General features: G+C 38.5%; 5 protein-coding genes across 5 annotated transcripts; 3 read left to right on the top strand and 2 right to left on the bottom strand.

The window, feature by feature from the left end:
- Window positions 1-105: 105 nt before the first annotated feature.
- On the top strand, window positions 106-2822 carry LOC103433115 (uncharacterized). Its single transcript, XM_008371344.4, has 5 exons — window positions 106-404; window positions 723-837; window positions 2084-2155; window positions 2250-2467; window positions 2558-2822. The coding sequence occupies exons 1-5, from the start codon at window positions 295-297 to the stop codon at window positions 2658-2660; spliced, it is 618 nt and encodes a 205-aa protein (XP_008369566.1). The 5' UTR covers window positions 106-294; the 3' UTR covers window positions 2661-2822.
- Window positions 2823-2944: 122 nt separating this feature from the next.
- LOC103433114 (probable glycosyltransferase At5g03795) lies at window positions 2945-4757 on the bottom strand. The gene is made up of 2 exons (XM_008371342.4): window positions 3875-4757; window positions 2945-3518 (listed from the first exon to the last, which is right to left on the bottom strand). Exons 1-2 carry the CDS (start codon window positions 4609-4611, stop codon window positions 3032-3034), a joined length of 1224 nt encoding a protein of 407 aa, XP_008369564.2. The 5' UTR covers window positions 4612-4757; the 3' UTR covers window positions 2945-3031.
- A 3855-nt stretch (window positions 4758-8612) lies between these two features.
- LOC103433127 (uncharacterized) lies at window positions 8613-12545 on the top strand. The gene is made up of 10 exons (XM_008371359.4): window positions 8613-9124; window positions 9248-9317; window positions 10090-10214; window positions 10411-10519; window positions 10617-10680; window positions 10773-10828; window positions 11151-11258; window positions 11417-11566; window positions 11658-11828; window positions 11989-12545. The coding sequence occupies exons 1-10, from the start codon at window positions 8883-8885 to the stop codon at window positions 12220-12222; spliced, it is 1329 nt and encodes a 442-aa protein (XP_008369581.1). The 5' UTR covers window positions 8613-8882; the 3' UTR covers window positions 12223-12545.
- Window positions 12546-12877: 332 nt separating this feature from the next.
- On the bottom strand, window positions 12878-15537 carry LOC103433126 (DNA repair RAD52-like protein 2, chloroplastic). The gene is made up of 4 exons (XM_008371358.4): window positions 14968-15537; window positions 14855-14892; window positions 14170-14261; window positions 12878-13327 (listed from the first exon to the last, which is right to left on the bottom strand). Exons 1-4 carry the CDS (start codon window positions 15315-15317, stop codon window positions 13193-13195), a joined length of 615 nt encoding a protein of 204 aa, XP_008369580.1. The 5' UTR covers window positions 15318-15537; the 3' UTR covers window positions 12878-13192.
- Window positions 15538-19466: 3929 nt separating this feature from the next.
- Window positions 19467-23087, top strand: LOC103433125 (U2 small nuclear ribonucleoprotein A'-like). Its single transcript, XM_008371357.4, has 8 exons — window positions 19467-19780; window positions 19880-19920; window positions 20040-20169; window positions 20263-20468; window positions 21033-21197; window positions 21798-21848; window positions 21945-22118; window positions 22763-23087. The coding sequence occupies exons 1-8, from the start codon at window positions 19699-19701 to the stop codon at window positions 22766-22768; spliced, it is 855 nt and encodes a 284-aa protein (XP_008369579.1). The 5' UTR covers window positions 19467-19698; the 3' UTR covers window positions 22769-23087.
- The last annotated feature ends 1296 nt before the right edge of the window (window positions 23088-24383 follow it).

Here is a 24383-nt window from a genome sequence, read left to right as displayed (position 1 = left end):
GAGGATCAAAATCAGTAAGATTTATAATTTAAGGACGTGCTAAAATTTTCAAAAAAAAAAAAAAAGAAAAAAAAAAGTAAAGAAAAAAAAAGTAGAAGTGTGTAGATATTACGTTCGAGAAGGTTGCGGAAAGCGGGTGAGTGCTGGAGAGCGTGGGGACAAATTAAAGACGTGTCCGTTTACCGAAGGAAACCAGAGCGACGTGGTGAAATAAAACTGATCCATCCCTCTAACGGTCCACCGGAGGAGGAAGAAGAAGGAAACCGAGAAATCTAGAGAGAGAGAGAGAGAGAGATGGCTGTGAATCCTCAACTGTTCCCCAATGGCATGCCCGTTCCTTTCGTGAACGAGATGTTTGTTTTGGCCAGAGACGGCGTCGAGTTCGAGGTCGATAAGATTCCCGGGTTCGTATTCTCTTACAATTTTGATTGATTTCACGTCCCTCACTTTTTCTCTGTGAAAATTTCTTGCGACTCAATTCTGTTCTGCTAGCATTAATGATCAAAGCCCATCAAAGCATTCAATCTTCATCCTTGTCAAATGGGGTTTGATTGGAATTTTGATTTGATGGTTGTTTAATTTAAAGTTGCTACATTTATTTTATTTGATTTCTGTGGAGTTGTTGGAAGAAGATTGCGGCAGTGTCCAACTGTTGTTTGTTTGTTTGGTTAAATTGGAATTGGTTTCTGTATTGAGCATTTGCCTCCAACTTGCACTTGCAGATATGATGGTGGTGGTCGTCTGAAAGCAAAAGGAACAATCTACTTGTCAAATATACGGATGGTCTTTGTTTCCAACAAGCCTGTTGGGAGCTTTTTGGCTTTTGATATGCCCCTGGTATGTGATTCTTGCTCCTAACTCTAAATTGCTTTCCTTTCGTCCTTCTGCTGCGGTTTTCTTTCAGAAGTTCATTTGAAGTGAATAAACTTATTCAAAACCTGATGATTCTTATGTAATTCTTTGTTTTTGTTAGTATCAAATTTGTGAAGCCTTGAATTTTTATTTGTTAATGTTCAGTAACAAGAAATATCGTTCGGAACTGCCAGACTAATACTAACATAGAACGTACACAGAAATATAATCTGGTACATAACAGTAAGAATTCTTTCAACAGTCTACCTGTCTCAAACGGAGGTTGTAACACTTTGTTTTTGTTGATTATAACCCTGTAAGCCTCTTTTGATGTTTATATCAAGTCCGAAGCAACGAGCTTTAATTTTTTATATTAGACCAAACAGATGTATTGCTTTTGCCATTTTTAGCTTGCTGAGTTCTTAGTCTCTCACCCTATTGTGAGCTACATTGAGACTTTGTTGGAAGAATTAAAAACGCTCCACAAAAGGGTAAAACCCCACTGAAAAAGAAAACCCCACGCCCTAGTTGAGAAGCACTCTCCATCCACTTCCCCCTTTCCCGTGTGCCCAAAAGCTCGCCGCGCTATTTGTGAGCGTCTTTTTAATTCACTGACCCAATTTCAAATACTTGATTTGATGTCAATCATGAGCTCATCTTCCCCCTTATTTTTATGTTTGGTTAGATCTTTTTTTTACTGTTTCTCCGCAAATCTATGTTTTGGGCTATTTAGCATGGTTATTAAATCCTTGGTATCATCTTATGATTGATCCGAGGGCCCTCTACTGGATCTTAGGGAGGACAGTAGGATCCTGAGTTAAAGTTCCTGCATCTCTCATTGCCATTATCTAACCAAGACTATGAACTGATAAATTTGATATTACAACATATTTAATCAACCTTTTATGTCACAAATGTGTCATAAACCTACAGTCAGCCATTATCCGCCACTACAACCACCCAAATTTTCACTGTCAACAATCATAATCCCACAGCAGTAATAATGTGATATCGAACAGTTGTTGGATTTCAGTCCCTTACTGGTGCATATTTCTAGGGACTTAGGCGAGTGCTACTGTTATTATGTGTGTAAGGCTTAAAAGCATTTTTTATGTGACGATTGACCTTTTGTCTCCGTGCAGTTTTCGTGCATAGTTGATGTCTCTTCCTGTGTTTCTTTTGTATCTATTTATTTGCATCTCACTGACTTTTGGATTCATCTGTTTTTCAGCTTTACGTCCATGGTGAAAAGTTTAATCAACCAATTTTCCACTGCAACAACATTGCTGGTCAGGTGGAGCCAGTAAGTATATGTGTTAGAGGATTTCAATTATTGGCCATCCCATATCCCCGTTTCTGATTTTGGAGATCTTATCGGTCTTAATGGCTAATTTCAGGTGGTTCCAGAAGGTCAGCATGGGGCTCTTTATTCCACTCACTCATTCAAGATTTTGTTCAAAGAAGGGGGCTGTGGGACGTTCGTTCCACTCTTTTTCAACTTGATCTCCGCAGTGAGACAATATAACCAGTATCAACACCCCAACGCTGGGTCTCAGCCTCTTGTGGATCCTTTGCAAGCAGCACAAACTCCTGTTGATGAGATGATGAGACATGCGTAAGTGAACGTATTTTGCTGTTTTATGCTTGTAGTCAAGTGGCTGAAGAGAAGGATTACCGGTTTAACTATGATTTCCTAATTTTGCAGGTATGTCGATCCTAATGATCCAACGAGGATCTTCTTGCAGCAGCCCACTCCAGAGGCTCAGCTGAGGCGGCGCACATACCAGTCACAGCCCGTCGAACATTAAATGTAGTACGTTTACAAATATTGAATAAAATTACATGTTTTAAGAAGCCATATTAGTGTGCCGTTTAACTGGATTATAGCTACATTACATTTTGTAAGAAGTCTGTTTCTACTTGTATATTACCGAGACTTCCTATTGTGAGTAAATAATCTGTTGAATCTTCGCTGTGGATTCGTTACATTTTGGCCTTGAGCGTGTAATTCCTGAAAGTATGTGTTATTGTTTGTTTTTTTGGGGGTTTTCTGTAACTGTTGTACCGGCATCATTCAGTTACGCGTGCCCTGTTTCACAAAATATGGTGCAAATCATTCATGTGGTACAACTGTGACATTCAGCTTTAGAAGTGTAAAGATACAACGCCGGAACTTGGTTTAGGCGGACAGACGCAGCGAGCTTCTTTTGAGCCACAGCTGGTAAGCAGTCATGTGGAAGGAGTCGTAACCTTTCGGAGTCTCGTGCCAAACAAAATGCCGACGAACCTTGATCAAATTACGGTACAACGTCGCATACGATTGTCTTGTTATCGACAACAATGTCTTCTTCAACAAGGAAACCTCGCCACTGTTGACAATAACTGAGAACTTGGTCCAATCCAAGACATTAGCAAATGGAAGCTCGTAGTGGTTGGATATTATAACCGGAATGCAGCCGTAGTGTATTGCGTCACTCACTCTCGCAGTGTTGACCTCGTAGCCTCTGACATGGAGGCAAAACTTGCTCCTCCGAAACCCTTCTTCGTAAGGGTAAGACGGGTTGCCGGGAAATATGTCCATGCGAGTGTCGTTGCCCCATAAATCGATCAGCTGTTGGCGAATGTCCGAGTTTTGAATTCGTCCTGAGAAATAAACAAGCTTATCCCTGCATTGAGCATAACATCGCATGTTACATTGCTAGCAAAGGAAAACAATCATGTATATGATTTTGATGCGGGTGCGATTATTTAACCCAGTAACGCTATCGGTCGATCTAGACGGAGTGATTAGCGTGGTATTAAATTAACAGTTGGACAAAGAAATTAAGCATTACCCAAAAACAAAACATACAAACTAAAATGTATATGATTTTGATGCGGGTGCGATTATTTAACCCAGTAACGCTATCGGTCGATCTAGACGGAGTGATTAGCGTGGTATTAAATTAACAGTTGGACAAAGAAATTAAGCATTACCCAAAAACAAAACATACAAACTAAAATGTTGGGTTGGAGATAATACCTGGATTGTGGGGGGTTGAGGGATTGCTGAGGAGGCCGTGGCCAAACCTGCGGCAAGGCGACATCTTTATGCGTAACATACAATCTCTGGAAGTAGCTGGAGGAGCAAGTGAGCTGGATCGCATTGTTGCGCAGCCCGGCATGTTGGGCGGCGGCCTCTCTGCAAACAGAGTGACAGCAGGCGTAGAAGTGGTCGGCGCCAGAGGAGGCGTTCCAGAACTTGAAGTCTCGGCCGACGGCGGCAGTGTAGTGGGCGACAAACTCGGCGATGGAGGACTCGGAGTGGACACGGGGGTCGTTGCGGAGGACATTGACGGAGAATGGGAGGAAGAAGAGGTGGGCATTTTGTGGGTCGTTGGTGACGAAGGAGCTGGAGAGGAGAGAGAGCTTGAACATGTGCTCGCTGAAGTAGTTTCCGAGCTTGGGGTCGAAGGGGTTGGGGTGGGGGAGGAAGACGGCGGGGAATGAAGCGAAGGAGGGGGAGGAAGGAGGATCGGAATTGTTGGAATTGGTGGGGTAGACGTAAATCTTGAAGCTTTGGAGCATTTCTCGGAAATCGGTCGCGAAGAGGTCCCAGTCGTGGTAAGGGCCTGAATCTGGAGGAGGAGGAGCGGACAGACCCAAATTATGGCTGTTTTGTTTGGATAAGTGGAGAGGGAAGATGGACAACCAGGAAGCGGAGGAGACGGCCAGCGCCAGCATTGCCGCCAGGAGTAGCCGGCGTTTGAGGTTGGGCATTTTCTTACGTGATGAATACAGAGGATGAATCTTATCTTGTTGGTCCTCTTGATCCAAACTTGTGGAAACTCCGACGGGAAAGTGATTTTCGAACTGTTTCTTCACACTATTATTAAATTATTTTTTTTTTAATACAAATAATGACCGGCCAGCGAATTGGGCTAGATCATTAAATTTGGGTGACGATGGACCCACCCACCAACTCTAATTCTCCATCTATTTTTAATGAAAATCTTAATGACATCTCTAACTTTTTGCCAAAAATGACTTCATGCCATCGTTAACCTTTACTCTTTTGTTTTTGTTGGATTTATTCTGAAAATTAGAACGATTTAACCCATGTAATCTCTTTTTACACATAATTTATTCATTTCATCCATATTATTTTTTAGAGTTAATCTCTATTTACTACCATAAAATTTCGTGGTTTTCAACATTTGGTACATGAAGTTTTTTTCATCCCAAAGTCATACCTCAAGTCTTGATTTTGGAACAGTTTCATACATCCGTTAAGTTTTCTATCATAACCTCGATTAACTGATGATATGGCGCCCACTTGGATAATGACTGAATGACACGTGTTAATATGAGCCACGTGGAAATTAAAAAATATTTAAAAATTTAAATTTAAAATACATGAAAAAAAAAACTTACCCATCTCTTACCCTAAACCCTAAAAAAAACTACATGTCTCTTACCCCCACCCCCCCCACCCCTCCCTCACATCTCTCTCTGCAACCTGCAGGACCCTCCATTTTCACCTCTGCAAACTGCACCAGCCTCCCTTCTCTCCTCTGCAAGCGTAGTCTAGTCCCGCCTGCAGCTTCTCCTCGTACACCTTCCGCTCGTTGGGGAAAAAGATCTCGTAGTTTCTCTCCGATGTGGGACCGAATTTCTTGTCCTCGTTGAATAGAATGAAGAGGTAGATGGGTCGGATCTGCTTTGGTTCTCAAGGAGGTCCCCCCGCCGGTCAATACCCGACAGATGAGGAACTTGGTGGTGTTGTGGGTGTCAACGAAGACCTCGATGCCGACGCCGATAGCTTCGATTTGGGTGTTGGGGTGGTAAGCAACGACGTTTCGTTAGACCCAGTTGGTAGCAAAAGACTGAGACTTGGCGGCGGAGAAGAGCGATCGACGGTAACCTTGATGTTGGATCCAGCTAGGGCCCTGAGCATGGCCAGGTCAGAGTCGAAGACCTTGACCCGTTCCAAGCCTGGGGACTTCAGAAGCTGGTGCGGTTGGTAGAGGTGAAAATGGAAGGTCTTCCCCCAACTCAGATCCCACCCTTCCTCTCTCTCATCCCTATTCGCACACTGAAGGTCGTGGGTTGAGGCTAGAATTTGTAGTGGCTGAAGTGTGGATCTGGGAGTCACGGGTTTGCAAAAGAGGTGCAGTTGTTGTTCGATTTTAAAATGGCGAGAGAGACGAGATGCTGAAGTTTGCGGGTTGGTAGCTGCAAGTGCTGGGATTGCGACGAAGCTGTGAGTTGCTCGAGGGTTTGTTTATTTGACTTTGTAGAAGGAGGGTTCCCGAGGACTGGGTTCCTCGAATTTCTTAACCATGTCGTGACCTTTGGGGGACTGCAAAACCTCGAAGGAGAGACAACCATGTTTTGAAGTCATGGCTTCAACAATTTGGGTTCTTTGATTTATTGTTACCACATTTGGGTTGTTGCTTAGACGCTGACGCTGCAAGCTCACCGGAGGGATCCCTCTAAAACTGTCAGCCATCCCCAACCCAGATCCCACCCTCCCTCTCTCTCATCCCCATCTACATTACGCGGCGCAGATCTATCGAAACCCTAAGACTTCCAATTCTGATATTTGACTCTGAGCAAAGAAGAAACTGAGCTCAAAGCCATGGACTTTTCTTTGTTTTTGTGTTTTTTTATTTTTTTTTAATTTTTTAATATTGAAATGGGCTCATATTGACACGTGGCACTCATTTATTGTTCACGTGGATGACACATCATCACTTAACAGAAGTTCTAACGAAAAACTTAACGGATGTATGAAACTGTCCCAAAATTAAGACTTGAGGTGTGACTCTGGGATGAAAAAAACTTCATGTACCAAATGTTGAAAACCACGAAACTTCAGAGTAGTAAACAAAGATTAACCCTATTTTTTATTAAAAAAATTAATCTTTCTTTAAACTCAAATTTATTACCTAAACTACTCTCTCAAACTCAATTCAAAATGTTATCTTTACACCAATTTCCTTTATAAAATAACATATGTAATTGAATAAAAAAAAAAGCATCCTTGTCCCACCCCCTCTTCCCACTAGCATTTCCATGGCTACTTTTTTTTTTCTTTATGCTACCAAACCCAAACATTTGTCTTTTTTCTTTCTACTAATGTCCATAAGCAACAAATCAAACAATTCATCCTCTTATATTTATCAACAAGCAAGGAAGTTTATAATCTAACAACATTGGTGACAAGTTTTTCCTTAGAATTTTCCAATAGCAGAAAGTTTAACAAACCCTTCGGGCTTGATGAAAAAAATTGAAACCTAAATACTCATCTTCTAAACTTAAAAAAAAAATGAAATCAAACGAACAAAATATTCATAAATTGAGTCATATCTTAGTTTGAGGATTCAAAACTTCAAAATCACCATCCATCTATAAAAATGATTGTTTTTCTCTACAAGACCTATTAGGGTTTTAGCTAGAATGAACGTAGGATAAACAAGAAACGAGGGTAGGGTTTAATGGGTTTATTGATAAATTTGAGTTTTATTATTAATTTCATGCCCAATAAAATGTTTTTTTTTTTGTCAAACGATATAATTTTGTTAGAGTAGTCACCAACGGAGATCGAACCCACTCTTCTTTCCATCACTGCGGTAAATGACCACTTGCATACCCATTAATAGTTTGTGCATAGCAGTATAGCACAACTCTAAAGTTATTGTAAAGTAGTGACAATTTATTGTTAGTTGAGACAGACAGTGAGAGTGAATGACATTTTTACCCCCAACATCTTAACAGAGATTTATCGAAAGACTAACGAAAATAACAAATTGGATTGACATTGCTAACATGTTTGACCATAGGGTTATGATTAACAAAAGAGAAATTTTATTTGAACCCATGTAACCTCTTTCTACACCTAAAGTAAATTTAAATTGCTAATTATCTATTTTATCCTATTGCATAATTACTATTAAGTACAAAATGAAATTAATAATAAAACTCAAATTTATCAATAAACCCATTAAACCCTACCATCACTTCTTGTTTATCCTACGTTCATTCTGGCTAAAACCCTAATAGGTCTTGTAGAGAAAAACAAGCGTTTTTATTGATGGATGGTGATTTTGAAGTTTTGAATCCTCCAATTAAAGTATGACTCAATTTATGAATATTTTGTTCGTTTGATTTCAATTTTTTTAAAGTTTAGAAGATGAGTATTTAGGTTTCAATTTTTTTTCATCAATTTTGAAGGGTTTGTTAAACTTTTTGCGATTGAAAAATTCTAAGGAAAAACGTTGTACCAATATTCTTAAATTATAAACTTCCTTGCGCTTGTTGATAAATATAAGGGGATGAATTGTTTGATTTGTTGCTTATGCACATCAGTAAAAAGAAAAAAGGCAAATGTCTGAGTTTGGTAGCAGAAAGAAAAAAGAAAAAGAAAAAAAGTAGCCATGGAAATGCTAATGGGAAGAGGGGGTGGGACAAGGACACTTTTTTTTTTTTTAATATTCAATTACAAATGTTATTTTATAAAGAAAATGAATGTAAAGATAACATTTTGAATTGAGTTTGAAATGGTAGTTTAGAGACGTAGAACCCGATTTGCCTATAATGTTGAAAGTAGGCAATATATCGTATGTAGACGAAGTTTACTAACTACACTATTGAAATATATTTTCACATAAATGGCTCATCAAAATAGATTTAACTAGTCATTATCTGCCATTATAAATTATAATTCAATTTTGTCTACTTTAATTGTCTAAATCGATATCAGAAGGTAACCGAATCTGAAACCAAACAAAGCTTTCTTCGTAAGTTACAAAAACTTTGTCTGGCTATAAGAAGAGCCGGGAAACGGTGTCGTTTACCGGGTGTGGTCAGGTTGGGCCACATCACCAATTTCAATTCTGCACAAGTCGTCTATGTTCTGAAGAAAGAAGACGATGACAGGCAGCTGACCATTTGAACAAGAGCGAAAATAATACAGTGGAATTTGAATCTAAAGATCGAAGCTTTTGCATTTGGGTTGGAAAAAGTTGAAGTCTTTGAGCAGAAAAAGCATGGCCAGTTGCTGGGTAAGCAGTCCGCAGCCCCATCCCAATCTCCACCCTCATCAATCTTTCAGTAAGCGGCTGCTGATTCAGTCGCAGAGCCGCGTCCTCAGCCTCTCGAATTCTCAGCGCCGTCGTCGGAGCAGAATCTGCTGCAACTACGACGACGAAACGACTGGGAGACAATCACAACCACCAATTCCACAGGGTCCACAACCAACTGGGATTCAGCTCTACTCCGAGATTGAAAGGTAAGTTGTTCAGGCAGTGTGTGTGCGCCAGCCCCTTTGCATCCTGGGGTCGAATTACGCTGAACTAGAGTAGTTTAGAATATCGCCTTCTCGATTTTTATTTTTATTTTTATCTACTTGTAGAGTACTTACAGAGACAGTGAGGCAAGCCCAAGGTCGTTGGGATGGTACAGGCGACTGGACTCAAGTTGAGGTATCATTTCATGCTTTTTTTTCGGCTTATCACATCGGTTTTAGTTTCATTCGTGTATGCACAAGGCTTTCTGGAATCTGCACAGGTCAACCATCACAGGATTTCAAATTTTGTTTCAGTTATGTTTATATTCCGTGATGAATTCTGTATTCGGAACCACTTCCGGGTGCTTATTTAGTTAAAAGTCCATTATCCAAGTGAATTCTAGAAAGATGGCCTTGGGATGAAACTAGATCAAATTTTCATAGTGGATCGAAACTTGGTTTCGTGGTGGATCAAAACTTGTCGAATCTGCGTAGCAAGTTTTACTTTTTGTTTTGAGTTACGAAAGCAAGGTTTATAATGTTGAAACTGTACAAGGAAACAATACATGTCAAACGCCCCGATCAAATTATATTCTCATTAGTAAGGACTTCAGCAACCTGAGAGTTTCTTCTTTACTTGGTCATCCTTGCTTAGGGGTGTCCATTTCCTTATTCGCCTCGAAGTGCAACTTATACAAGTTCACACCCATGGCGACCATTCAAAATGGAAGATGAATAAACCAGGTAGTGGCTGCAGATGTTAATCCGAGAAACTTTCTCGAGCATTTCACAAGGCTCTAGCTTGAAAGCCTACGAACCTTTTTTCAAGGAATAAATAGTGTATGTTAGACACTGATTGAAAAAGCAGCCATATGTTTTTTTTACTCTATCTCTTGTATGTTTCATTTGTGGGAAGGATAGTCTTCATTCATAACCATTCTAAACCTATCTATCATTATATATTTCAGGGAGCATGGGTTCTCAAACCGAGAAACTCAGAACCCAAGGCCGTTGTACATTTTATTGGTGGCATATTTGTTGGAGCTGCCCCTCAGCTTACCTACCGTTTGTTTCTTGAGCGCCTCTCAGAAAAGTGAGATTCAGTTAAAACTTTGGTTGTCTGGTAATTAACTTGAATAGTTTGTATCATGCATATACAGCTTATATGCTGTCCTGATTTCTTTTATTAGAAAGTTGTATTTGATCTTTGTCTATCTACTATTGGTTTTGATGGAATTTTCCGCTTTTGAGAAAGAAGAAAATATGATTCAGCCATTTATGTGTTGTAGGGGTATTTTGGTGATTGCAACACCGTATGCTAGTGGATTTGATCACTTCTTCATTGCAGATGAAACCCAAATCAAATTTGATAGGTGTTATCGATTTCTTAAAGAGACGGTGTGTTTTTATTTCTTATCTTCAGAATCTGTATGTTTCGAATTCTGCTTGATTTTCTTCCTTAGGTACACAAAACCTGAGATGCTTGATTGTACAGGTTCAAGATCTTCCTACTTTCGGTATTGGCCACTCTTTGGGATCTGTCATCCACCTTTTGATCGGTATTGCCACTTTTTTTTCCTAACTGCTCTTAAGAGTGCAAATCTTTTGGGTTTTAGAAACTCATTACGTTGGTGGCTGAATGGTTGGTTAGGTTCAAGATATGCTGTTCAAAGAAATGGGAATGTGCTGATGGCATTCAATAACAAGGTATTTAACCTCCTGACTTCATTGGTATACATTTCAGAACTCAGTAAGAAGAGAAGAAATTGAGATGAGTAGAGGTGGAATTCTCACTATTTCTAACAGTTTGCTTGCTTTATCATTCTTTTCTCATTTAGGCTGCAACCAGTTGAACTATACACCATCTCTTAACATCTCATACACATCTCACGTGCATCATAATTACGTATTGAATGAAACAAAAGATAACAAGTAAAAACATATGCATAATAACACGATATATGGTTTCTAAAAGTGTTTCGGTAGAACATTTGATATTAAAAACATTGTTTCTTTCATAATTTGACAGGAGGCAAGCTCAACTATTCCTCTGTTCTCACCTGTTGTCGTTCCAGTTGCTCAAGGCCTTGGACCAATTTTAGCACAGATTGCATCATCACCAACAATCCGCCTAGGGGTGAGATTTCTAAAATTAACGTGTTGTAAATTTGTACATATATGTATATTTAGTTTTTAAACCATGACACATGAAGCGTGATTATATAATCATCTCATCGAGGAATTCCATTATTCATTTCTAGTAACAATGAAACTCTGACATTGAAATGCTTGCAGGCAGAAATGACTTTGAAGCAATTTGAAAACCTTAGCCCTCCCATCATGAAGCAAGTTCTTCCTTTAGTTGAGCAGCTCCCTCCACTGTATATGGACTTAGTTAATGGAAGAGAAGATTTTGCTCCAAAACCAGAAGAAACTCGGCGACTAGTAAGCAAACCTATAACTATTTACAAGTTGCTTCTATGCTTCTCTTCATATTTAATGTTAAGGTTTACCACTTAATGATGCTTTTTCTCAGGTAAAATCATACTACGGTATTTCCCGGAATCTTCTGGTGAAGTTCAGGGATGATATGATCGACGAGACTTCAACTTTGGCACAGTTGCTAATTTCAAATTCAGCCATCAGTTCTATGCTAGACATGTCGATTCGTTTATTACCTGGAGATCACGGGCTTCCTTTGCAACAGGTGAATTTTGTGCCAACCATAGTTGGGAAATAAATCTCCGTAGCTTTTATTTTTGGACATCCGTACGTCAAATGTATACTTAGAATCCCCGAGTCCGGTTCCAGTTTGATCCATCTCTAAAAGAGGAGCATTTTAGATAAATAATATTTCTATCGTGCAGGCTCTCCCAGATGTGCCTCCGGCAATGGCAGATGCAGTAAATCGCGGAAGTGAGATGTTGGCTAATCTCACCGTCGGGACACCATGGGAGACCGTTGCTAAAGAAGTAGGCAGCACATGGGGTGTGGACTCGAAGGTACTTCGTGCAGAAGCATCAAAAGACTTAGGCCTGCTTGTGGATGTGATTGCGTCGTGGATAACTTCAAATGCAGGTCCAAAGCTCTTGAAGCCGTGATGTGTTGGGCAAATAATAGCATACAAATCAGACCAAAGTTTTTATCTCGCCGAGACAAGAACATGGTTTTCGATAGGACGATGAAAAGAAATGAATTGGAAATAAAATCTTGTTCATATTTATGTAATTTCAAAGATGTTAATGTATAGATAGAAGTAATCAAAACGTGTGTAAATGTACATTTGTTGGGTTGTAAGTTGTAGCAAAAGCAGTGTTTCTCTAAAGAAGAAAAAAAGTTGTAACATAAACAAGCATCAGAAACAAGGATAATGATAGTTTACTGTTACCATTGATTCATAAATAAAATAGTTTCGCCCGCGGAATTCGTCCCCCTACTAAAAAATCAAGCTCATAGTCAGGTACGGGATGGGATGATCCGCATGTGGTCTGCTATTGCCTGCCCCTTGCCTTTCTCATTTAGAGTGTGACGGACACAATATCGAACTCTTAAAGAGTAACATCTGCCACGTTGTACGGCCCGTGAGGGCTGCCTTTTTCAAAGAGATACTTCAGCGCGCCCATGTACGGAAAAACCCCTCTAAAGTCGTAAAAGATTCCGGTGTCAACTTGGGACAAGATATGTATTGAATTAAACTTCATATTGTAATAAGTTTTAATTTTTCTATGTCCCGACTTAAGTAAACACGCCACCATATAATTAGAATTATCAATAAATAATATGCAAGAAATAAAATTCTTGGCGCCCAAAAATCCAATTTAGGAAATACAAAATTCGATAAATAAGTCCAACAATATATTTTAACTACCACTCTATTAAGTAACAACCTAAGTTATAAAATTGGTTTGGTCCCAACTGTTTAACTTTAGGAAGGTTTTACTGTAAATACGAATCTGCAGTATATATGACAACTCATCCGTTGGATATATAGGCATGGCGCAATCTGACTTCTTAGCGAATCAAACGAAAGGATGACACAACGAGCAGCTCAAGCCTCCCGTCTCTTTGCATCTAATCTTCATGAAACAGATACAGGCCAAGGCCAAACCGAGCACACGCTCTGCAGAAAGCAAGTTGCTCAGCTGCAGCAACTGGATCGACAATATCGTCACTGGGTGCTACTGTTCCACTTGATTCACGGTGTGCCTGCATTGGTGCGTCAGATCAAATATTAGAACTGCAGGTGTTATCGTATGTTCCTCAAGGCACCCATTTTAAAACAGGAGATTTACAATTGAAACTTGTGGAGATAAGGACTATGACAAGAATTCGACGATGGTGAAATCATTGGCAATGCACCACTCCCCAAATAACAAGGCATCCAGCCAACAGTTATACATTACCTCACTTCCTTTAATTTTGAACTAGAAGATATAAACAGTGAAATCATTGGCAATGCACCGCTCCCCAAAGACGGGATAAGGACATGCTTCTAATTGTTTACTCGTGTAAAATGTTTCACTGTTTCCTTAGGCATTTTCTTGTGTAGAAGGTTTGTGACGCTTGCTGGTTACTCAGTTTTAGGTTATTTAACATTTCAAGAATTCAAATTCACGTTCCCATTCAAAACTAAATTCAGTACGTATTAAGTGTTCGTTAGCATAACATTTTTGTCCTCCACCCGAGTCTCCACCTTAAAACTATCATGAAAATTCTAAAAAGCACATCAACCTTCAAAAACATAAGATGACGGAGACTCTCTGAGCCTCTTAAATTAACAGTATATGAAAGATTCGCTTCCTAATACTTGACAGCACCAATTTTTTAGGACCAGAATTCCATAAAATTCAAAGCAATCGCGCACAAAAAAATTATATTCACATATGCAACCGTAGTGATTTTTTATGGCATGTATGATACAACTTGTGATTGCAAAGAATGATTCTATGATCAGAGGCATGAATATTATTGTCATATAGTAACTAGTTATCAAATATGATATGTTATAATGTAGAAATAAACCGCAGTAGATAGAAGAAGGGCCAGACCTCTCCATCAGATCCACGTACAGTGACACGGTATACCACAGTCACGCTTCCATTGTCAGAAAATATAACATCACGGACTTCTCCACACCATCCTGTAAAAGAGAATGTTAACAACTGATAACATATGGAGATTCACTAGAAACTAAATTAAGGGGTCAGCGAAAGTAAATTTAGTCCACAATTCACTACAGAGGGCAAGAGAGAGTAGCAGTCGGGCGAACTACCTGAAGCTCTTAAACTCGAATTGGGTTGCTGATCTTAATACTCTGCCTAAAACTCATAATGCAGGCATCAAGGTTTCGTAAACTAAAGACGAATTCGGGATTAAGAGCAATGATGAATAGCATGCACTCCAATTACCAAACATACATCTTAGTAGTGTACTGGCACAAATATTGAAGAATGATTGAAATGAAAAATGCACATAACATGGCATCTCCACGCCGAAACGCATGAGACTGATGAAGATTACAGATAGCTAATTGCTTAATAAAATCAGATTAACAGTTAAAAATACACCAATTACCAAGTATTGATTACAAAAGGTGAGAAACAATTTGCAAAATTTTTCTGAAAAACAAAAGTTGGGGTATTTTGGAGCAATTCAAAATTGAGATTATAAGGAATTATGATTGAAAGCTTATGAATTTGCAAACTGAGAAGACGAGGAAAAGAAGGGACACACCAGCAGCGTAGAAGCTCAACATCCGGTTGGCATGGTACCTACCCAATACACAAAATTTCCATGAGATTTGTTTGGTCAACGAGAAAATCAAATGAGAGAGAAAAGAAAATTACCAGGGGATGAAGGTGGAGGAGGGACTTTCAGCTGCCGTCTGGATGATGTTATCAGGGATTCGCTTGTTGAGGTCTCTGAGGATTTCAGTGAGAGGGCGAGTGATGAGGGACGAGTTGGAATACGAAAACGATTTGTCTAGGGGCACCACATAATTCGAATTGGGCACATCGCCACCGCTGCTGCTCTTGCATGCGATCATACAAACTCCTCCTCCCCCTCCCGTTCTCCTCCGACCCCAGATTCCAGCTCCGACCACTCGAGTTCGGAGCCGGATGGAATCGACCCGACACGGAACCGGGGCGGATATCGGGAGCAGAACATTGCTGCAGGTACTGGTCTGCAAAGCCATTGTTAGTTAGTCCACGCTCCTCTCTCCTCTGAAACTCCAACTCTCTCTCCTCTGAAACTCCCTCTCTCTCTCTAGAATCTAGGCGTCCGGGGGCGGGACTGGTAGATGTGAACACGATCGATTGCTTGTCCAAATTCTAAGAAAGTGGCGACACGTGCGGCCCAAGATCACAGCTTTTTTTTCCTTTCTTTACGTTATTTTTATTTTTATTTTTTAGTACATTTCGTTGCGCTGGTACTTTGACTATTTATTTTTTAAAAAGAAAACTAATTAAAAGTAAAAAGTAAAAAATAAATAAATAAATAAAAATTAATTTTAATGAAAAAGAACAAATAAAGATGTAGTGAATAATACCAGAAAAATGTAAAAATGTGATTTTTTGTTAACAGTGAACAATATTTTTGGTTAAAACTCCATTTTTTAAATTTATTTATTGCAGTATTGTTATTTTGGTTTTTGTCATTTTAGTCTCTATTGAACAATTTTACTTTTTATTTAACATATATTTTTTATGCAATGATCAAAATTATTGATGGTAGATTTCTACTTATTTTAAATATTAAGAACCAAAATGATGAATTATATCAATCTCAGATACCATTTTGGCTAAAATGCCAACACCGAATTTCATCTAAGTGTACGCTCAATTTTTATAAGGGTAATGTTATTAACACACTCATTCTTACTTCTCATACTCTTGTTAATTTTTTACTATTGATTTTTTTCAATTCATTCAATCCAATAGCTAAAATTTGAAAATAGTGTATGAAAAACACTATCATTTTTTTATACACACCATTAAATTATAAATGTAACTTTTTCTAATTTCACCAAATTTATTCCTTAGAATATCCTTAAACATCATCACCACAGACACCAACACACCAACAGACGGCTACTGATCCGATATGCTGAACAATATTTTTGTATAAATCTACACGTAGGGAGATGTTTTTGGTCAAAATTATAAGTCGAAAACAGTAGAAAGCAAAAACAGTTATATCCCTACTTCTGAAAACAAACGTTTTTTTCACAGCACAGTCACTTCTTACTAGCCTTTTGTTCCATCAAATCCAATGCAAAAACAAAAACCCTAGCAGCCACCCTGTAACGCCAAATCCCCTACCTACCCACCCAAGCCTAGCAGCCCCACACGCCCCAACCCACTTCCCCACCGTATCGACCCACCTACTCGCAAGTTGCACCCCGGAGTTTGGTGAGTTACAAAATACAAGGTGTTGTACACCAACCCTTCAACTAAATAAACTACTAATTCTAATTGGTTGGTGATTAAATTAAACTAACGTCTTGCCACACGCATATGGCAATTGCCTTTTTATATTAGACCATGTTCAATGAAAAAGTGGTGAATCGATTAAACTTATTTTTGGTTTAATTGTAATTTTTGAAATTCTTAAAGGGCAATCTATGATATTTTGAATGTTTTACCGTTATAAGATGCTCACTTTATATATATATATATATATATATATATATTAAATGTAATCTTTTTTGTCATAATATGTTGATGCTACTGCTTCAGGCCCATAAAAATTCCCAATTTTTTAAGTTAATATGATCATAATTTTAATTTTAATTTTTGAACATCCACGGCATATTGATCATATGATTAAAGTTGATGGCATAGTGATCAGAGTTCAACAACATATCAAATTTCTTTGCGGATTAAATTACTTTTTTTTTTCTTCCACTTTCGATACAAGTCCTACGAAAAGAAATGAATTCGAACACAAGACGTTTGATCAAATGATGATTAAGACAAGCCACTCAAAATGCTTGCTTTCTTGCACGAAAAATAGAAGTTGACGTGAGCTCGATCGATCGCACACGTCGCCATCCTTCATAACAAGTCGATGAATTCAAACGTATTTTTGAGCAAATCCACGACAAAGAGCAATTGAATTTTCATTCTTACGGTACCTAGTGAGGAAGGACTAGGAAAATGATAGAAAATCATAAGTAGTACATTGGACCAATCTCCACCCCATACATTTAGCCTATTTTTATTTGGTAACTTCATGCACTAAGCGCTGATGTATTTTCAAGCTGTAGCATCATATCCAAAGGTTAAACTTTAAGTTTTTAGATCAAATTCAACGATCAATCATGCAACGATAGTACGTGTTTTTAGGTACCAAAGAGAAAAATTGCTATTTAATAGTTCAGCAAGAACTATCCACCTACTTCATTCATAGAAGAGTCCTATTCTTGTATCAAAGTGTAGAAGTATCACTTCAAAACTTTCTTTGTTGCTTATGCATGCGGTTTCCGTGAGAATATGGAATTATCGTACATTGATAAGTTAAGGAAAGCTTCTAAGGAGTTAAACTACTCCTCCCCATTCCCCATGAGACGTGGGTTATTAGATACTGAGCGAAAATTCAACTTCCATCATGCAATCATAGCGTGTTCACCCACACTACCCTTACACATGCATATAAATTAGTTTGCTAATTGTTAATTAGTTTTACAACGAAACCTCATTTTCACCAAAGATGCTTGGATAAGCTGACTGCCAAGATAAATTCATTTCCCAAGAAGATCGTAATTTCAACATATAACATTTCTGCCCTTGAAGTTTCACCTATCAATCTATGACTACAAGTTACAACCAAAGCCCACCCTAGTCTCCCTTATGGGGAAAGAGACCAGATTTCGAACTGTTCGCTATGTACAGATCCAAGATCAAGAGCATTACATAAATTACAAACGCACCAGACGTACCCAAGTATGTAATGTTGTTTAAGGATTGAGTTCGCATCATGTGGTAACCCGTGTTACTTGTCTTTTTTTTAAAGGGATCAGCTGATGGCTTCATTACGGCAGTCCACCATTTTGAAGGCCGAAAGACTCACAGATGCATTTCAGCCTTTCCCTGACCACCCTTTCGTGTTACTTGTCATTTCCATAAGACGCTAAGTCAAAGCAAATAATAGGATGGTAGTTAAGACCAAAAGTAAGTTACTAAACAGATTGCTACCCAAAGCAAGTCTAGTAGCCACCTCTTCCAGCTTTCTATAAAAAATTTGCTGCACTTCATTGCGGATGCTTTGCACATCCATAGCACAATCTCTGTGGTCTTCCACCACCATTAAACCCTGCCGTCGCCGGCTCAATCTCTCCAAGACTCCATCCAACCCACAAAAGTTCTTAAAAACCAGAGCTTCGGTTGTCCTGACTCCTGAGTTGCAGAAGATTCTTAAGCGCAACGAGGGCTGCATACCATTGCAAATGATGAGAAACTGATTATCATAAAGTTACCAACTTCCTAATCCAACAAATCAGCAAATCGTGTACAAGTGGAGTAAGCACATCAAAATACAACTTAATTGAATTTATCATAAAGTTATTCCGTTGAGCTGTTTTTATTTTGAATGTGCATCGGATTTTTTAAAAACATTCTTTTGGAACTATAAACTTATCTTCGGATTATGATTTTTATACTCAATTTTTATAATCAAGTTAGAGCTGTAATGCATTTTAATCTAGAGTAAATTGTAGCAATGGTCCATCAACTTTAATCAAATTGAAGCAATGGTCCCTCAACTAAAAATTCATTATCATTAGTCCCTCAACTTATCAAAATGCGTAGCTATAGTCATTTTCATCAATTTCGTCAAAAATTTATCAAAATAAGTAATGTTGGAATAACTATTTATATAATTAGGGTCCCAACTCATCAAAGTGTGTAATTATGGTCATTTTCGTCAACCACGTCAAAAAATTTGTCAAAACGAGTTATGTTGTAAGGATCATTACTACAATTGGGTTAAAGTTAAGGAACAATTTCTCCAGTTGAATTAAACTTGAGGGACCAATGGTAATAGACTTTTAGTTAAGGGATCATAACTGCACGTTTTGATGAGTTGAGAAACCAATGGTAATGAATTTTTAGTTGAGGGACCATTGCTTCAATTGAGCTAAAGTTAAGGGACCATAGCTACAATTGGTTCTTTAATCTATGCTTTAGTACAAAAATTCAAGAATATTTACATCAAATTTGGGCCTCATTTTAATTCATTCAATATATGTATATTATATATATATATATATATATATTTTTTTTTTTTTTCAGAAATTATATTATTTATATTACTTTTTCAGTAAACTCTTCCAAAAATGGAAAATGCAAGAAAAGAAATTGCAATGGACGAAAGTGAAAATTTGCTTAAATTACAAAAAGACGAAAACGACGCCGCAGCCGGGTAGCCGCACAATTAGGTTTTTCAATTCAACTTAGTGGCTGGTGACCTCCGAGCTCCGACCCAAATTAGCAGCGGAGAGAGTAGAGGTTTAGGGTTTAAGGCCAGGCCAACAGTGACGGAGCGGAACAGCAAAGCTAAGATAGGGAGAGAGAGAGATGGTGAGGCTGACTGCCGACTTGGTATGGAAGAGCCCTCACTTCTTCAATGCTCTTAAGGAGAGAGAGTTGGATCTCCGAGGTAATTCCAATTCCAATTCCCAATTCCCAACTCCAAACCCTACATTGACGCCGTTAGGGTTTTGATAATTGAAACTGTTTGCTTCCTTTTTGTTGTCAGGTAATAAGATTGCTGTAATTGAAAACTTGGGAGCGACAGAGGTGTGATTTACTTAAATTTAACTGTAATCATTTCAAGCCATCGTTTTTTTGGATTTAATCTGCTTCAAATTGCTGAATTTAGTTGAATGAAATATGGTTTTTCGGTTTAATTTGAACAGGACCAATTTGACACCATTGATTTGTCTGACAATGAAATCGTCAAGCTCGAAAACATGCCCTATCTTAATCGTTTGGGTACTTTGATTATTAATAACAACCGAATCACCCGTATCAATCCCAACATTGGAGGTAACTAACTTCTATCCTTCTGTCACTTTGATGTCATACCATCATGTTATCTTTTATTTTATGTACCAAGTATCGAGTTGTATGTAAATGCAGAGTTCTTGCCGAAGTTACACACCTTGGTGCTTACCAACAACAGGCTAGTCAACCTGGTAGAGATCGACCCTCTCGCATCCCTCCCAAAGTTGCAGTACCTTAGCCTTTTGGATAACAACATCACCAAGAAGCCCAACTATAGGCTGTACTTGATTCATAAGTTAAAATCGCTTCGGGTTCTTGATTTTAAGAAGGTGAAAAACAAGGTGAGTCAACTTTAGATTGCCAAACTCATGTTTGTCGTTGTGGTGTGGGCGCTACTTTTCTATGGTACCATTTATGAGGTGCTTTTAGAGTGCCTAGGAATAACATACTAATGGAACACTAATACTTGGTATTAGAATGCCCTGAATTGCATAGCTGAGTTCCATGCTGACATGACAGAAGCACACATCTTGTGAGCAAAACTGGCTTGGCCATATTGTACTTAGCTACGGTGTAATGTGACATATATGTTGTATTATAATTGTGACGCTTTTTCTCTGGGGGATTTTCGATTTTAACTCGTAGGCTACTGAAAATCAATTTCTGTAGTGTCTGATTCCCAGACATTACATATTATTTTGGTTTTATAGCTTTAAAAGGCTTTGTTCGTTCCAAATGCTTAATTTTTGCTAACTTGTATCAATGGCTTCTGCTTATTTCTTACTAGTTTCACCCAAAAAGTGGAAATATGAAATAGAATGCTATTTTTCGTAGAAGGTTAGCTTGTCCCTTTTGTACCTATCACCTGGATTAATTATTATTTGGGCTTGTTCTATCAATCATAGGAGAGACTGGAAGCACAAACTTTGTTTTCATCTAAAGAGGTTGAAGAAGAGACTAGAAAGGTATCTCCCCAAAAATTCGTGCCTGCAGAGGTTCCAGAAGTTTCCCAGGAACAACAGGCTCCAAAAGTTGTTGCCCCCACTCCTGAACAAATTATGAAAATCAAGGTAATCTTAGCTATCAAGTTTTTGCATAATTTCATCAATCATTATGTTCTGTGACCATGTATGTGCATGGAAAAACCACGTCTTTCTCACGTTGGAGCTGTTAGTAAAACGAATGAAATATTATTTAAATGTATCTAGGAGAGACAAAGTTCACCATTCAATTACTTTTATAATCAACGCAGTTTTATTCAAGAAATAACAATTTTCATAGTCTTTTCAAGTCCGTGTTCTGAATGTGAAGGAAGAAACAGTTAATTAGGGTTATTCTTTTTTCCTCTACTAATGAATAAACATTAGTATGAAATTATTTTTCCAACCTCTATAATTGGATTTGTTCATAAGTGTAAATTGATTGAGCAATTCTGATGCATTGTCTATTCTCCATGTTAAATTGTCTTCTCTTTGCTGTTTAGGCATTAGTTGTCCCAACTGAAAGTTATTCTGATATATCGAGATATCCAGTTGTGGGAATTGATAGAGGATTTGATCTTTTGTGATAGATTATTGCTTTGTTTCGGTGGTTTTTTCTCCTACTGTGCAGCTATTTGTGGAGTCACCTTAGGTTTTCAATTATTTTATACATTGTTTGCCCATGTGCAGGCTGCCATAGTGAATTCCTCGACTCTTGAAGAGGTTGCTAGACTTGAAAAGGTTGTTTGCTCAAGCTGAGAAACTACTTCACAATTTTCTCGATGTCTTATCTCTTGATGTTTTTACTTTAACATTCTACTTGTTTTGCATGAGCAGGCACTGAAGTCGGGTCAGCTTCCTGCAGATTTGGAAATTTTTGATGATGATGCTGAGCCCAATAGTGTTGAAGAAAAGGATGATAAAATGGACACAAATACTGAAAATGAGGCTAGTACTGAACCAAAAGATGTGGAGGAGCAGAAGAACGATGAAGCTGAACTGATGGAACAGGTATTGATGCACTTCCTATAATGTTTAAACTTAAAAGTATTTTCTATATTTTTTTTCTTCATCTCTGTGCACTGTTGTAGAAAGGTCTCGTGTTATCCGGGTAAGAAGATGCGTACAACTTTGATGGCCTCAAAAATTATCTTATAAATCAAGATAGTGGTGTTATTGTTTTCAAATAATGCAATGTACAAACAGGACCCTTTACAAACAAGAGGGACTGTGTTGGCTTACAGTATTGTCATAATGTAAGGGCATAGGGAATGGACAGAAGGAAATAGGATGAGTTCGGTTCAGCCTTTGTCCGTTTATTTCTTCAGCTATCGGAATTCATTTCATGTTAAACTTACTATTGTAGCTCCCATCAGTTCTGTAGGCTTAGGTTGTGATGGCTTTAGGCTTCTTCACATTAGTGATTCATACAGAATTAGGATCCACTTGGGAAGAATCAATTGTTTAGCAAGGTTGATAATGATATGTTAGATTGTGTAATTGCTGAGCCCATTTTGAGAAGGATGGTTGTTATAAATTAGTACTGCGTTCGCATGTGTTACGATCCTGTAGTCTGTATGTAGGCAGGCGAACTTATATGATATGTTGGTTGATATTCTCTGGTTCTAGTACTAATGTACTTTATCCTCTTGCAGGAGTAGGAGAATCCAAATATATCCCGGCATCGTAAAGCTTGTCCGATTCGAACCCCTTGGCTGCGCCTGGAAAAGTTATTGATTCGGAAATTCTGCTACTCCTTGAACTCTGTTCAATATACGAGAGAACAAGGGGATTATGCCTGTGTAAGAACAATTTATTTTTGCCTGATTAATTAACACTAATCTTTTCCCTTTCTAACATGCTTTTGGGAGAGTTGGAAGGGTTCATATCTGTATTATGTTGATACAAAGTTTGTGTCAAATTTCATATATTCGTGTTGTTTGAGTTACAAAATAACAAAAGCCGTTGACCACTGCACAATTTTTTCTTACTTGTTCCAATGTTACATTTTACCACGGATGTTTAACTTATAATCGGTTTTTGCAAAATGCTACAAAACTACCGTAATTTTCATGCCGTTTTCTTGCACTATAAGCTATAAATTAAACAGTGACATTCCGGAGATTTTCCATTTGACATAACTGTGGTCTTGGCATTGGTCATGGTCATGGTCATGGCGGAGTTCATGGCGCCCAATAATTGTCTATTGCTTCCACGGCCACAGACACGGAGCGATATCTTCAGCGTTTGCCGGACGCAGTCCTACGATCACGCACGGCCGCCTTTAGCGGCCAGTCTTATACTCAACCTCTCCATCACGAACAAGAATGCTGCAAATTGGATGAGGATGTTCTGGAACGGCGGTCCACCGTGGAATTGTAACTTGGTTTTTTGATAAAATTTGTGTTCTACTTGTAACGAAAGCGCTTATGAGCACAAGTACTTGTTACATAAGCGTTTTCAGTTAGGACCTACGCGGTATCGTACAAGAAGAGTGTTTGAAAACGTATCAGCTCATGAGTTGCTGAGGGACTTGTGGGGTACCATGTTCATTTTCTTGCAGACTTTTGAGTGGTTGCTCCCAAACTGGTTACCATGACATATCATTTCTTACAGCTACCAGAAAACCTTTTTTTCATTTTTTTCCCTGGATCTTTAAATTTCGAATACTTTTCCGCAACTTCCATAATTGCCGTACTGAAACATTAAACAAAAAAGAAAGAAAAAAAGAAAAGTAAATAAAAAGAAAAAAGAAAAAGAGGCAGCTCCCTCAGAACGAAAAACCTATCAACACAGAATTGATTCAGACAAGGCTGAAACTTTTAATATATAAATGGAGTTCAATCATCGGGAGCTGCTTTTGCTGCTGCTGCTTCACATCAAATCAAATGCGAAACTTAATCCAATCAACTGAAAGAAAGTATTGACAAAGCAATTTAAAAAAAAAAAAAAAACACCATGCAAATGCGAATCAGAATTTATCAGCAGAGATGAAAAGTGAAGAACAAAGCGGAGTATCGATCAACAAGGCAGAGAGGGATAAACAACGGAAACAAAGGATTCTGCAGAATTTTGTGGCCTTCCGTTTGAGGCATTGGGACGGCGGCCGCGTCCTCGGATTCGGTGTTCCACCGAATGGATACCAAAGCAGCCTTTTATAGACGAGCCGCAACTCGAACGCTAGACCTAATTGTCACCTGCCCTGCAAGTTGCAAACCCCACTTGTTTATATGGGCCGCGCTTCCTGGGCTTCATCTTCCTTGTGGTTCAGGGTTT

This window comes from Malus domestica, chromosome 16 (genome assembly GCF_042453785.1).
Source record: "Malus domestica chromosome 16, GDT2T_hap1".
Classification (NCBI taxonomy): Eukaryota; Viridiplantae; Streptophyta; class Magnoliopsida; order Rosales; family Rosaceae; genus Malus; species Malus domestica.
The sequence above is the reverse complement of the archived record's forward strand: the minus strand, read 5'-3'. Positions and strand labels throughout refer to the sequence as shown.